The sequence below is a fragment of the Sorex araneus genome, chromosome 5 (genome assembly GCF_027595985.1).
Source record: "Sorex araneus isolate mSorAra2 chromosome 5, mSorAra2.pri, whole genome shotgun sequence".
In the NCBI taxonomy this organism is placed as follows: domain Eukaryota; kingdom Metazoa; phylum Chordata; class Mammalia; order Eulipotyphla; family Soricidae; genus Sorex; species Sorex araneus.
Genome location: NC_073306.1, coordinates 128,281,370 through 128,296,647, shown reverse-complemented (window position 1 = coordinate 128,296,647; position 15,278 = coordinate 128,281,370). Strand labels below are relative to the sequence as shown.

General features: G+C 46.2%; 1 protein-coding gene across 1 annotated transcript; it reads left to right on the top strand.

Moving 5' to 3' along the window:
* Positions 1 to 12,598: 12,598 nt before the first annotated feature.
* LOC101555773 (antileukoproteinase-like) lies at positions 12,599 to 15,028 on the top strand. Its single transcript, XM_055139949.1, has 4 exons — positions 12,599 to 12,694; positions 13,470 to 13,625; positions 14,240 to 14,401; positions 14,871 to 15,028. The coding sequence occupies exons 1-4, from the start codon at positions 12,613 to 12,615 to the stop codon at positions 15,026 to 15,028; spliced, it is 558 nt and encodes a 185-aa protein (XP_054995924.1). The 5' UTR covers positions 12,599 to 12,612.
* The last annotated feature ends 250 nt before the right edge of the window (positions 15,029 to 15,278 follow it).

The window sequence follows — 15,278 nt, the reverse complement described above, 5'->3', positions numbered from 1 at the left end:
CTCTGTGCAACATTTGTTCGGGAGATTTCTTTTCACCTACTGTATCCTTTTGGATCCTTTGATGCAATTTAACTCTCCATGTATGTGTCGACTTGCTTCTGGGAACTGAATTCTATGACAGTGGTATATATGTCAGTTTATGTGCCAGTGTCATAGTGTTTTGATAATTATGTAGTACATTTTGAACTCAGGGACCATGATGCCTCCATTTTTGTTTATTTTTCTTTTTTTTTTTTTTTGCTTTTTGGGTCACACCCAGCGATGCTCAGGGGTTACTCCTGGCTTTGCACTCAGGAACTACTCCTGGCGGTGCTTGGGGGACCATATGGGATGCTGGGGATCGAACCCGGGTCGGCCGCGTGCAAGGCAAACGCCCTACCCGCTGTGCTATCGCTCCGGCCCCTTTTGTTTATTTTTCTCAGGGTATTTTGCTGCGTGTGTGAGAGTGTGTGTGTGTGTGTGTGTGTGTGTGTGTGTGCATGTGGTTTCAAAGTTTGATATTGTTCATTCTAATTCCTTCAAAAAATTCCATTGGGATTTTTCACAGGGATTTCCTGGAATCTGTATAAAGGATGATCCGTTAATAATTGTAAAGCAAATAACTGCAACCACAACAGAAGACACATTCACTTGTCAATGCTTTTTGTTCTTCTAAATCAAACTCCCCAGCCGCTTCCTTATTGAACTAAAGGTCAGAGCTGACTGTAGGGAAAGCAAACACCTTTCTTTTGGGTAATATTCAAGCCTATACAGAAAGAAGTGGGAAACATCCTGGTCTTCGCTCTGACGTTGTCACAGATCATTTCTAGGGGTGAATCTTAAACTCCAACATAGCCTTTCCCTGGTATCAAATTCAGACACATGAAGTCCTTGTCCCCAGACCCCACCTCTCCTTGTCTCTTGGCTCCCTGCCCCTCCTTTGCACTGATTTTTTCTCTGAGACAAACCCTGGTCTGTTCCCTAAACTTGTGAGAAGTACCCAACCCAGATAAACACCTGAAACTCCAGCCCAGGGAAGAGGGAAGGAGCAAAACTCCCAGCTCTGACTTAACCCTGGGCAAGTGGACTTTCCACATAGTCATACCTGCCTCAGCCTTTCTGGGGTCCATCTGTGCAAGTGTCTATTTCTCCCTAAACACCCCACTTCCAACACCAATACCATGCTTGCAGCTACCAGTTTCTTAGGGGTTCTGGTAATGTACCCAGGAAAAGGAAAACATGCAAAACTTGAAATAAACTTCCCTCTTCATGAGTTTACACAGTAAGTCACTCATTAATTCGGGTTTATTTATATATATATATATATATATTATTCATTCATTCAACTTTGGCTTAAACATGAGAGACACATCAGAGACCTAAAGATATTCACTTTGTAGACTTATGGGACTTACTACTTTCAGTCATTGATACCTATTAACTATCAGTACTAACAGAGAATAATCACCTATCTCCCTTAAGGATATCATAGTTTCTTCAAGTGAAAACATACCAACCAGAAGCCGCATGCAAGACATATATGATCTAACACTAAACATCAGAATTAATTAACCTGGATTGTGGAATGGGAGATGAAGCAGTATGGTGGGGAGGGGCACCATTTGCCTCCTTTTATGGCAAGAGTGAGTAGATGCTGTGTCAGAGTTGGTGCACTCTCGGTCACTCTCTGCTGCTGTCGGTCTCTCTCAGACTCTGGGGTTGCCTTACCCAGCATTGAAAACCCTTGGTTGAGAGCCCCAGTTTTCCTTGGGCTCCATCCCTCAGTTAACTTGTAACTGGCACATCTTGGTTGCTCCTTCTCTTGAGTCCTGAGTGTGTGCTGTGGTGTGATTGGCTCTTTCCTGACCCACTGTCATCTCCCCCTTGTCAACTGCAGATATAGTGTGAGTCTAAGCCTTAGACTCATGGGGGGTGGGGAGGGTATGTCTCCTCCTGAATCTTTGGGTTGCCTTTTCAGAAGTTGGCTCCTTCTTCCCCAGCATGCCATGTCTTCAACTATTGGAGCAGGTAGAAAAATGGGAGAAATACTGTCTCCTATTTGTGCCCACAAATACTAAGATCCTTTGACATTATAGGGCAGATGATTAGATAACAATTTGACAAAGGGGAAGAGGCAGGCCAGAGCCTGAGGCCATTGGATCCAGAGGCACTGAGGGAGGGACTTGTAAAAAGTGCTCTGGCAGGCCTGTCCCTCCTGTCACTTAACCATCAGTTGATGAGGAAACCAACCACCAGCCAGCTCTTCAGTGTCCTGGGGTTGGTCAGGGGGAGGATCTCTTGTTCTCTCCTACTGGCTTGTCCTTCCCGCTTTCAGATTCTATGCATTGCCGAAAGTAGATAATGGACCAAACATGATGACCTCTCAGTGTCTGTGTTGCAAGTCATAATGCCCAAAAGTAGAGAGAGAGTATGGGGAATATTGTCTGCCATGGAGGCAGGGGGAAGGTGGGAAAGCGGGGGTATACCTGGGATATTGGTGGTGGGGAGTGTGCCCTGGTGGAGGGATGGGTGTTTAATCATTGTGAGATTGTAACCCAAACATAAAAGCTTGTAACTATCTCATGGTGATTCAATAAAATAAAAAAAAAGATTCTATGAATTTCCTCTGCCTTCTCTCTTCACCAACAGTCTTCCCTTCCCACCTCAGTCCAACTGATTCCTGGGGCTTAGAAAAAAGTTCAAAAGAAGGAAGAAAATGCCAAAAGTTAGTAACTATTCCGCAGCCAAACCAGAAACCCTATATCCCTTTATTCTACAAGCTGTTGTGATGTTTTATATTTGACCTGATCAGGCTGGGCCACTCACAAGGAGTGCTCTGGGTGCCTATTCCTTTCTCTGCCTGTCCATGGGTTACCATCCCCTCACCCCACCCTCCACTGCAACACCTGTGATCATTAGCAATCAATTAAGAGACTCATGAGGAGGGGTCAGAGAGATAGCCTGGCAGGCAGGGTGCTTGGCTTGCACGTACCTGACCTGAGTTTGGTCCATGGCACTCAATATGGCTCCCGAGCCCATCAGGATTGGTGTCTGAGTGCAAAGCCCAAAGTAAGCCCCGAGCACAGTCAGGAGTGGCCCCCAAACTAAAAGAATTTAAAAAATAGTCACAGGGAATCAGAACCACTATGGTTCTGCTTAACAACTAACCACACACACCACCTTAGTCCCAACAGGCTGCACCCTGTAGCCTAGGGGAGGAGGAGGTTTGTGATACCCTCTATGACGTCCACACAATGAGGAAATCTGCTAACAATGCGTTGCTCAGGATATAATGACATGGATCGTTAAATGACACTTGTCTGTTGCAGGGGTGAGTAATGGAGTATGACTCAAGAGTAGTGAATGAAACTGGGACTAAAGGAAGATTCTGGGAATGGCAGAAGGAAGGAGTTGGGCTCATCATTCTGTACATCCATGTATTTATTTCTTTATCAAAGTTAGATACATAGAGAATGAAATCAACGGTTGATAAATGGAGGGAAGTAGAGAGTGGCTCATACAGTCATTTTTATTTTTTTGCCTTTGGGTCAGATCCAGCGATGCTCAAGGGTTACTCCTGGCTCTGTACTCAGGAATTACTCCTGGTGGTGCTTGGGGGACCATATGGGATTCTGGGGCTTGAACCCAGGTTGGCCACATGCAAGGCAAATGCCCTTCCTGCTGTGCTATTGCTCTGGCTCTAGCTCATGCGATCTTGGAATTGCCAAGAATAAAATCCATAGGGCAGGCTGAAATTCAGAAAGTAGCTGATGCTAAAGAATGAGAAGAGCTGCTTGCTCACTGAGAGGAAGAAATGATCTCTTTGCCTAAGCGGGAGCGTCATGTGGCCTGTTGGACCACAAGTAAATGTGTTGTACTTCTTACTGTTACTGAAAATATTTTTTTAAAATTTATTTATTTATTTATTTATTTATTTTTTGCTTTTTGGGTCACACCTGGCGATGCACAGGGGTCACTCCTGGCTCTGCACTCAGGAATTACCCCTGGCGGTGCTCAGGGGACCATATGGGATGCTGGGAATCGAACCTGGGTCGGCCATGTGTAAGGCAAACGCCCTACTCACTGTGCTATTGCTCCAGCCCCAGTTACTGAAAATCTTTATGGATCAATCCCCATACCTCACAGGAGCATGCCAGTTTATGTATATGTGGAGGGAAGTAGAGAGTGGCCCCAACCCCATATATGTATGTATATGTATATATGCATGTGTGTGGGTGTATCTCTCTCTCTCTCTCTATATATATATATATATATGCATATGTAGTAGCGGGAGCCACACCTGAGATTGCTCAGGGACTATTCCTGGCTCTGTGCTCAGGAGTGGTCTCTGGTGGTTCTCAGGAGACCATGTGTGGTAGCCAGGATTCTAATCAGGTTCTCAGCTGTCAGTCACATGAAAGGCAAACAACTTACCTCTTGTACTATCACATACCTTTTATATGCAATTCTTTCTACAGGTAGAGGACCTCCAAAATATTGTTCAGGCCTCTGGGCACCCTGGAAATCGCTCAGGTATGTAACCTTTGAGGGTTCAGGCCCAGCAGGAGGGGATGTAACTCAAACCTCCTAGTTCCTGTGTGTTTATGTACACCACTGAAGACTGTGATCAGAACAACATTGATCATTCTGGGCAGAAAGGAACCTGTGCTAAGGGCTTGTTAAACAATCTTCAAGATATTTGCTTCTAGCACTATTCAGAAGAGCCAAGATCTGGAAACAACCCAAGTGTCTAACAACAGAGGAGATAAAGAAATTGTTATCTATGTAATACACACAATAGAGTATTACTCACTTAATTGAGAAAAGGTGAAACTTCACCAGCTTGGATGAAATGTGGGCAGAGTATCACGTTAAGGCGATAAGGCGATACACAAACTGAAAGAAGAGCTCTGGATACCAGAGAACCTCACTCGCGTGTGGCGTATAATGTAATTTGTACCAGTGAGACTGGCACATACCACAAAGGACAAAAAACAGTGTTGGCACGGAAGTGGGGAAATTCACTGCTGGTGGAATTGTCTACTGGTCCAGTCTTTTTCGAAAACAATATGGGCTGTAGCACTGTTGTCCCATTGTTCATCAATTTGCTTGAGCGGGCACCAGTAATGTCTCCATTGTGAGACTTGTTGTTACTGTTTTTGGCATATCGAATACACCAAGGGTAGCTTGCCAGGCTCTGCCGTGCTGGTGGGATACTGTTGGTAGTTTGCTGGGCTCTCTGAGAGGGATGGAGGAATCTAACCCGGGCCAGCTGCGTGCAAGGCAAATGCCCTACCCGCTGTGCTCTCGCTCTAGTCCAATAGCTCAAAAAAATAGCACTTGAACTTCCATATGACCAACAATTCCACTTCTTGACATCTAATCCAAGGGCCCAAAAAACTGTTCATAAAAAACATTTGTATCCCTTTGTTCACTGCATCACTCTTCACAAACCCGTGTCCGAGAACAGATGATTGGATAAAGAAGCTATGCTATGTGTACAGAATGGAATACTACTCAGCCTTAAGAAAAGATAAAAGCGGGCACTTTACTGCTACGTGGATGGATCTGGAGAATATCATGCTGAGTGAAGTTAGTGAGAGGGAGAGGAACAGACACAGAATGATCTCTCTCACATGTGGAATACAAAAATCATCATAAGGAAATCTCGGAAGCGATGCCAAGCTGATGAAACTCCCAGGTTTACCACTTTTTCATGCTGAAAACTCTGGGGCCTTCAGAATGGGGGTGAGAAGCTCCCCCCCTCTAGTGCTACCAGAAATTCTTGAAGCTTTACTCACACCCCACAGCCTCCGGTATAATAAATGGCCCTGCCTCACAGCTGCACGACTAAACTCAGAAGAGATGCCTAACCAATAAAACTCCCAAGTACACAGGTCTTCAGGTCTTGGGGCTAAAATCTCTGTGGCCTCAGGAAAGGATGGGCCAAATTTCTGCCCAACAGAAACCCCAACAGCCTCACCTACACCCCACAGCCTCCTGCAGACAAATGTCTTAGCCTCATAGCTTTGCCACTATTCTCAAGAGATGCCAAACAAAAGAAATGGTCCCGTTCTACACCTCAAAATCCCATAATACTCATAGCACAGTAGGAGCAGAGCAAATTAGAGGAGAAGGTAGCACAGAAGCCCATGAAGAGCAGTAAGAGAAAACAATAACACAGAAGGCTCAGCTATTAACAAACAGCTCAGTAAACCCTCAGTGACTTTAATGACACCATTGCGAGATGTGACAATTTTCACAAATTTTTTTTTACTGAACTATTTGAAAATTCCATTAGCCATTTTGTGGTAACAGGCAATATAAAATACATGATGGTGTGCCTGCTAAGGTGGTAGGCGTGGGGGTGGGTAGGAAACTGGGGAACAGTGGTGGAGGGGAAGTCCCACTGATGGTGGGATTGGCGTAGGGACATTGAATGTCCAAAACAACTGTATTATGAACAAAATCTTTGTAAACCACAGAGTTTAAAACTGGAAATAAAAAACCATAACAAGGGAACAAGAAATGATTAAAGGGCAGCACAGAGGGCCAGAGTTCAGGGGGGAGGGCATTTGCTTTGCATGGGCAGACCTGGTCTCAATCCCCGGCATCCCATAGGGTCCCCCGAGCACCGCCCAGAGTAATTCCTGAGTGCAGAGCCAGGAGTAACCCCTGAGCATCATCGGGTGTGACCCCCACAAAAAACACACACATACAAAGGCAGCACAGAATCTGAGAATTAATCTTCAGTAGAAGCTTATTAGAGGGAGGGATGGGGCAGGAGGGGGCACTGGGGTAATTTGTGGAGGGAGGTGGATGCTCTGGTGGAGGGTATGGTGCAGGAGTGTGCTGTGCATGAAACCTACTGCTTACCATTGACAGCATTGTAAACCATCTACTGAGAACAATTTTTGGGGGTTTATTTTAGGGCTACACCTGGACATGTTCAGGGGTTACTCCTGACTCTACACTCAGGAATCATTCCTGGCAGTTCTTGGGGGACCATATGGGATGCAGGGGGAATGCTGGTTGGCCCTGTGCAAGGCAAATGCCCTACCTGTTGTGCTACTACTCTGATCCCCTGAAAATGATTTATTTATTTAGTTATTTATTTAGGGGGGGTCATACCCAGCGATGCAAAGGGGTTCCTCCTGGCTCATGCACTTAAGAATTACTCCTGGCGGTGCTCAGGGAACCATATGGGATGCTGGGAATTGAACCTGGGTCGACTGTGTGCAAGGCAAATGCCCTACCTGCTGTGCTATCGCTCCAGCCTCCTGCTGAAATAATTAAAAAAATAACAAATCAAGGATTAGACTGTGCCTACTGGCAACAAGTGTTGAGATATTGCCCATATAGCTGAGAACTAACGCTGCCAAAGGTAGGGAAGGTGGGGTGGAGAAGGGACCTGGAGAGTGCGGTGCAGGGATATTGGCTGTTTGGTGATGGGCCTGGTGCATTAGTATTGTAAACATGAAATAGTATATCAATACTGTTGTAAATTATGATACTTCAAAAATGATTGAAAAACAAATCAAAAGACTTGCATCTGAGTGCCGTGAGAAGGGAAGCTCAGAGAAGTTCAGTGATTCCCTTGATACAGGGGATTCTGAAAACCATGAAGTATTTATTTATTTATTTACTTTTGCTTTTTGGGGTCACACCCAGCGATGCTCAGACTCCTGTGTCTGCATTCAGGAATTACTCCTGGCAGTGCTTGGGGGACCATATGGGATGCCGGGGATTGAACCCGGGTCAGCTTCGTGCAAGGCAAATGCCCTACCCACTGTACCATTTCCCTGGCCCCAAAACATGAAGTATTTATTCCATTTGTCCTCTGTGACTGCTCCTCAAGACCTCAGACATGACCTGACATGTGGGAAGAATTCGCTGGATAGTTGTTGTGTGACTAAATCCAATGAATTGCAATAGCTCAGCATCCTCAGACCACCATGGTGCTTTTTCATTTTTGCATTAGAGAACACTTCAGAAATAGCTGCCTACAGATGTGTCCTGTGATCATGACCAGTGACAAACACTTCCGGAGACTAACTAAAACTCTAATACTTAAATAGTCTTTATGACCAGTGTCAGGGATTTCCTGAGACAAAGGACTGCAGAAATAATCACTCATTAAGACCAGAGACACGAATTTACAAATTGCTGACAGCAGAGAATAACCATGACCCAATTGTGACCAAACTGTAACATTGACCAAATCGCTTATCTGCATCTGTGCATCTACTACCCAATTGTCTGACTTCCTGATAGAAGGGTGTGCAAAACCCTCTAAAAAGCTGACAAATCTGTGGTTGGGACTGCTTGATTGGGGTCTGGATCCCCATGCAATCTCCAGCTAATAGGCTTTTCAAAATTTCTCTGGTTTTCTGAGTCTCTGACTTGCACCCCAAAACAGAATGACTCTAGTTTTTAGGAGAAGGCAGAAGGCAGGTGTATGAGGTCAGCTTAGTGAATCAGTCTGGGTCAGGAGTGTCCATCACCAAACAGGTTTGGGGATCCGCATGGGTGGAACCTGTTTTAGGCATTTCCAATCTGGCCTTTAGGAGTTCATTCATGATGCAACTTGGGGCTTGTACCTTCTCCTTTAGGTCCTCATCCCTTGCTACAAGTTGGAGCATGTTGGCCTAGAACAGAAGCCAGAAAACGTTTTCTGTGAAGGATGAGTTTATAGTTATTTGGCGCTTTCCAGTAAAGTATTTAGGTCTGTGTTGTCATGTCTCAACTCTTCCTTTCTAGTGTGAAAGTTTCTAGGGAGCCCTATAAATAAAGGAACGTGTGTGGGACTGGGGACATGCTCAACAGGCTGCCGCATGTGCTTTGCAGGCTGTCGTGCCAGCTCCCATTCCCAGCACTGCATGGTCCCTCAAGCACTGCGGGGTGCGGCCTTCAAGCACCCCTCCTCCCAAAAGAATGAGTGGCTGTGTCCCAATCAAACTTTATTTAGAAAACAAGCAGCTGTCAGTAGTTAGCTGATCCTATCTCTGGATAACTAGGAGGTACCCAACCTCCACCCCAACCCTTTTAAAAAAAATCCAAGTATGGTTCACAGATTTAGAGTAAAATTGGGGAAATGTTTCAGGCTGGTAGGTGGGGGCGGGGCGTTGGGAGGTGGCCATAGATAGTTTTTCTGGAAGTAATAGAATCAAGATGTGATTTAAAGAAGTTGCTGGATCTCCAGCCCTCAAGCAGCTCAGAAGCAAAGGCCGAGTATGAAGCTCTCTAGAGATGCAGAATATGTGTCCCCACTCAGAGAAAGGTGAACACCTCAGAAAAAAGAGATGCTCCTAAAGGAACTAAGGGTTGTGGTAAGAGTAAGAATAAATCCAAGAGTTCAAGGGTCAGGCCTTGCACATGGATGACCCATGTTCACCTTGCACATGGATGACCCACATATGGTTCCTGAGCACAGTGAGGAGTGACCCCTGAGCACAATAGCAAGAGTAAGCCTTGAGCCCCCGCCAGGTGTGGCCCTCAAAAAGAAAAAGTTCAAGGCTCTTCCCCTTACTAAACCAATTTGCTAGAATCTTATCTTGCTGATCTTGTTGCTAACAGCAGTTGCTAGAATCTTATCTAGTAACAGACTTTCATCTGCAGAGAAAGCCCTAGGCAGGGGAAATTTGGGGAAAGTCCTATAAAACCAACTCTATAAAGTGATGTCATTCCCTACCTTGGGGTCGCCCACATGTCACCTGAGATGCTTAATTCCTTTCATTTATTCGCTGGAGTAACTCATTTTGTTTTCTCAATCCCCCTACCCCCACCCCCACTCCCAGGAGCCAACTTTCTTTCTTTCTTTCTTTCTTTCTTTCTTTCTTTCTTTCTTTCTTTCTTTCTTTCTTTCTTTCTTTCTTTCTTTCTTTCTTTCTTTCTTTCTTTCTTTCTTTCTTTCTTTCTTTCTTTCTTTCTTTCTTTCTTTCTTTCTTTCTTTCTTTCTTTCTTTCTTTCTTTCTTTCTTCCTTCCTTCCTTCCTTCCTTCCTTCCTTCCTTCCTTCCTTCCTTCCTTCCTTCCTTCCTTCCTTCCTTCCTTCCTTCCTTCCTTCCTTCCTTCCTTCCTTTCTTTCTTTTTTTTTTTTTGCTTTTTTTTCTTTTTGGGTCACACCCGGCGATGCTCAGGGGTTACTCCTGGATCATGCACTCAGGAATTACTCCTGGTGGTGCTCAGGGGACCATATGGGATGCTGGGAATTGAACCTGGGTTGGCCGTGTGTGAGGCAGACACCCTACCCGTTGTACTGTCGCTCCAGCCCTATATAAAAATTTTTAATCGAGATAAGTTGCCATATACTTTACACCCCCATCCAATGCAGTCTGCTACTACTGGTATATCAGCAGGTAAAGATGTTGTATGGCTGCAAATGTGGCTGCATGCTCTAGGAATTCTAAAGTTTTAATTAGGTTGATACAGTTGGAGTTAGTTTTTTTTTTTTTTTTTGGGGTCACACCCAGCGATGCTCAGGGGTTACTCCTGGCTTTGCACTCAGGAATTACTCCTGGCTGTGCTTGGGGGACCATATGGGATGCCGGGGATCGAACCCGGGTCAGCCGCATGCAAGGCAAACGCCCTACCTGCTGTGCTATCGCTCCGGCCCCTGGAGTTAGGTTTTTAACTGAATGGTGACTTTGGGGTCTGGAGGCATGTCTGCATGTTGTTGCTCTCTTCAGAGATTTATTTGTGAGTCTTAGAGACCCTCTTGAGTTTGACTCAGGAGACTGTCTTCTGAAGATGAGAAAGAAGAAAGGAGAGCGCTTGACAGTTATTAACCTATCCTGTCTGTGCCAGAGGAATAAAATTCGAATAGAAGGGCTTGCTGCCAGTTTACTGTCTAGTTGGGAAATACTTTATAAATGGGTTTGTGAGGAGCTGTCACTAGTAGACAAAGCTTGACTCGTTTACATCTCCTTGGATTTCAAAATCAGCAGAATTTGATGAGATCCACTTGAACTCTGAGAAATAAATAGGAAATTCCCAGTTTTAAGGACTCTGAGGCAAGAGCTTGGGCTGTGCAGGTAGACAAGTTTGGGTTGGATTCCAGAAATAATTAGGACATTCTCTTGATAATAATAAGCAATGTAAGTGGACTAGGTAACATGCAGCCATAACTTTTTAAAACCATGTGATATCTGCAGAGGTTGAGGGCCAAGAAGCATTCCTTGAACATCACAAATTACACATAGAGCTGAAAGTTTATTATAGTAACTGTAATTAACATTATAGTCATAGAGTCACCTTCTCTCTTAGTTTTGGGGTCACACCCTGTGCTACTCAGAAGCTATTGATGACTCCCTTCCTCCCTAAGTGAGTTTGGGGTCACTTTCTATGGGGCTCAGTGGACTATCGTGTGGTGCTGGGTATGTGCTCAGCCTGTTGAGGAATTTCTCCAACCCTGCCTTTCCTCTCTATCTCAAAATCATTTCAGTTCTCTTCAGTCATAAGAGACTCAATCCATTTATTTTGTTTTGTGGCCACATCAAGAGGTGCTCAGGAGTTACTCACAACTTAGTGCGTGGGAGGGGGGGGTCACAGTGCTCTAGGGACCATGTGATGCTGGGGGTTGAGCCCAGGCCTTCTGCATACAAAGCATTTCCTCAGCTAATTTAGCTGTCTCTTTGACCCCAATTATTATTTTTAGGAGTCCTTTACTCACAAAATCTCTCGGCTCTCTTTTGTGTTATTAGCACCACATTGAAAGTTTGGAGACTCTGCTGAGATGTGAGCCCAGCGGCTGCACTTGTGTGGCCTCTCCGCAGCTGCACGAGCATGATTCCAGAGGCCAGCTAAACTACTTTTGGTACTGGCAGCTCCTTGCAGAAGTGTCTCCAGACTGAGAACTAAGCCATGGCCCCATGCCTGTCCAGGAGGGGAAAGGTTTTTCTCTCTCGCCTTTTCCTTGTGGGCGGGGGGGAGGGCATGGTGACTGCCATATTATGAGGAACACTAATGAGAGATACAAGCTTGCAATGATCCAATTTCTTTTCTTTTTTTTCTTGTTGGGTCATGTCTGGCGATGCACAGGGGTTACTTCTGGCTTTGCACTCAGGAATTACCCCTGGCGGTGCTCAGGGGACCATATGGGATGCTGGGAATCGAACCCGGGTCGGCCGCGTGCAAGGCAAACGCTATTGCTCCAGCCCCAAGAAGGAAATGTCTTTAGACAGTTATGGAGTTTTACAATCTTGAGAACCCAGAAATGTGAGAAAGAGGGTGTAATCATTCAAGGTCACATCTGAGAGTTCATATCTCTGGTTTTAGCTCCAGATCTCAATAGGATCTTGGCAGCAGAATTCTTTTGCCCTCTCCACTTATAAGGCAAGAGATCTGGGGATGCCATAGTCCTCAGTCAAATGTGCACCTGAGATGGTCTCTTTATGAGCCTGCTGCAACACTCCAGGCCAGTCGATTCTCACTGCTTGTTACTCGGTTGGCATCATAGTCTGGTCTTGGACAGAAGGGATCAACTGTCCCCTGGGATCAGGATTTCTCTTCCTGAACTTCCCATCCATGAAATTACAGCTGGGAGGGGACAAACACAGCTTAGTACAGCCCCACCCACTAGCAAGGGATAAATAGTAAGGTTTGGCATTGGTCATCAGAGCTGCTCCATCGTCGTCATGAAGTCCATTAACCTCTTCTCCCTGGGAGTCCTTTTCTTGGGAACTCTGGCACCATGGACCGTGGAAGGTGCTCAGGAGTGTGAGTTAGGATTTCCCTGGTATGATCTTGGCTGTGGGGTCAGAGGTGGGCTCTGGTGGTGAGGACTTTGCCCTTCTCTAGGCTCTGAAGCCTCAGCCCTCCCTAAGTGTGGGCTCATGTCCACTTGAACCCAGGTCTGTGGTTTCTGAGCATCTGGAAATGCTTCTTATTCTGCCACTCTAGCAGCATAAGTCTCTTTCTTACTCCTTTCCCCCCGGTAGTGTGGCTACACAGCTGGCAGTGCCAAGGGCTTCCTCCTGCCTCTGCACTCTGGAATCACTCTTGGCTGTGCTTGGGAGTATTGGGAATCAAACCTGTGTCAAATTTACTAGCTTTCATTTTGATGCCTATTTTTCTCTCTCCGCCTCTGTCTCTGTCTCTCTCTCTGTTCTCATTGCCTCTCTGCTTGCACCTGTCTGATTTAGGCCCCTGGGCTTCTCTCTGCTTTTGTTCTTTTGTCTGTCTTCCTGCCTCTTACTAACTCTTAATCTGTCCTATTGATCTGTTTACTTTTGTTGATGTCTGTCATTATAACCTGTCATCTGCCTCCGTGGCCTTGTTTAGCCTGGGCAGGAGACCTTGGCTGAGAGCCTTTAGCTTTTCTTCCCATGAGTGGTTTCATGGTACCTGTCACTCTCCTGATAGCCAGACACTTCTCTCCCTATGGACCTCTATGGTCAGGGATCTCTCCTGGAAATGGCACTCACTCTCTCCATTAGCCAAGATAGCTCCTCGGCAAGGACCTTCTCCTGACCTGTGACCTCTTCTCCCTAAGCTGTGAAAGCTGGAAACTGTCCTCTTGTAAATGTCCGCTGCTCTAAGGTAGAGAACCTTCAGTGCCAGAGTGACTCGCAGTGCCCAAGAAACCAGAAATGCTGCCAGGTGCTTTGTGCCATGAAATGCATAGAACCCGTGGATCTCCCCACAGAAGGTGAGGCTGGAGCAGTGATGGGGAGGAAGGGGCCTGAGAACACAGATTTCTGGTGGCAGGAATGGTCATGGGGTTAACTATCTTAAGAATAGTCGAGGAGCTGAAGTGATAGTGTGCCTTGCACGCGGTCGACCCAGGTTCAATACCCAGGATCCCATATGGTCCCCTGAGCACCGCCAGGAGTAATTCCTGAGTGCATGAACCAGGAGTAACCCCTGTGCATCGCCAGGTGTGACCCAAAAAGAAAAAAAGAAAGGATAGAATAGTCCAGTCAACGTAGTCGGTGGATATCAGGGAGTGCCAGACAGGAAGTGATCGTCCTAGTTGGTGGAGCGTCAGGCTCACAAGGTCTGTTTTCCAGTAAATATAATTCGTTTGTTCATGTAGCCAAGCAGCTCTGGAGAACTGGTACTGAGGTAGATGAAATCCAGGTAGTTCTTCAGAAAAATATATACAAATATATACAGGTTTCATGGTACTCGTCACTCTCCTGGAAGCCAGACACTCTTCTTGTGGATCTCCAAAGTCGAAGCCTCTCCTGGAAACGGTGCTAACTCCATTATCCAAGATGGTTTCTCAGGAGCCTCCTGATCTTTTGTCTTTTTCTCCCTAAGCCGAGAAAGCTGGAAATTGTCCTCCTGTTAATAAATCGGTCCGCTGCTTTCGGTATGAAAAACCCCAGTGCCAGAGTGACTGGCAGTGCACGGGAAACCAGAAATGCTGCCAGGATACTTGTGGAATCAAATGCTTGGACCCCGTGAAGCTCCCCACACAAGGTGAGGCCGAAGCAGTGATGGGAAGGAAGGGGAGAGAACAAAGCATTCTGGGGGACAAGAGTGGTCATGAGGTTTACCATCCCAAGAATAGTTGAGTCAAGTTTGTCCCTTGGTCAGGGAGTGCCAGACAGGAAGTTATCTTTCTTGCTGGTGGAGCGTCATTTCTCACAAGGTCTGTTTTCCAGTAACTATGATTTGTTTGTTCAGGTAGCCAGGCAGCTCTGGAGAACTGGTACTGAGGTAGAGGAAAGCCAGATTGTTCCTCAGGAACCATATACAGGCCTCAGGAAAGAAAGGAATCCATGGTCAAAGTGTAGGGAGTAGCTGGATCCACCTGCTCACTGGCAAAGGGTGGCCTTGAGAGATGAGAAATGGAGCAAACCCTGAACTCGAAACACTGCTGAGGGGACTGGTGTGTGTGGAGGGTGCAGGGCCTCTAACCTCTGACCTCTGACTCTTGTCTCCCCAGCTAGGGAAAAGCCTGGGAAGTGTCCTCAGGTGTATGGAGAGTGCATGATGCTCAACCCTCCCAACCACTGTGAGACCGATAGCCAGTGCCAGGGCAAGCTCAAGTGCTGCAAGGGCATGTGTGGGAAAGCCTGTGTCAGACCTGTCCGAGATAAGTAGGGGCTGAGCCCCAGCTAAGGCCCCTGTGGCTCTCTGGGGTAGAAACTCCTGCTCCCTCCCTCATGCCCCAACCTTGTCCAGATTTAGGGTAAGGACTTCTATGCATTACCACCTGGCAAGAATTCATTTTCAGCCTATGTGTGGAAAGGCCCTGAACACGTGGCTTTGAGTCTCTTTCCTTGTAGTCAATTGGATGATGATGGAGGGAGAGACAGTCCAGTGGGTAGCGCATTTGTCTTGCATGTGCCCA

Coding starts and splice junctions, on each gene's coding strand:
- LOC101555773 (XM_055139949.1), top strand. CDS start 12,613: ATGAAGTCCATTAACCTCTTCTCCCTGGGAGTCCTTTTCTTGGGAACT. Junction 13,626..14,239: donor CGTGGATCTCCCCACAGAAG/GTGAGGCTGGAG, acceptor TTTCTCCCTAAG/CCGAGAAAGCTGGAAATTGT. Junction 14,402..14,870: donor CGTGAAGCTCCCCACACAAG/GTGAGGCCGAAG, acceptor TTGTCTCCCCAG/CTAGGGAAAAGCCTGGGAAG.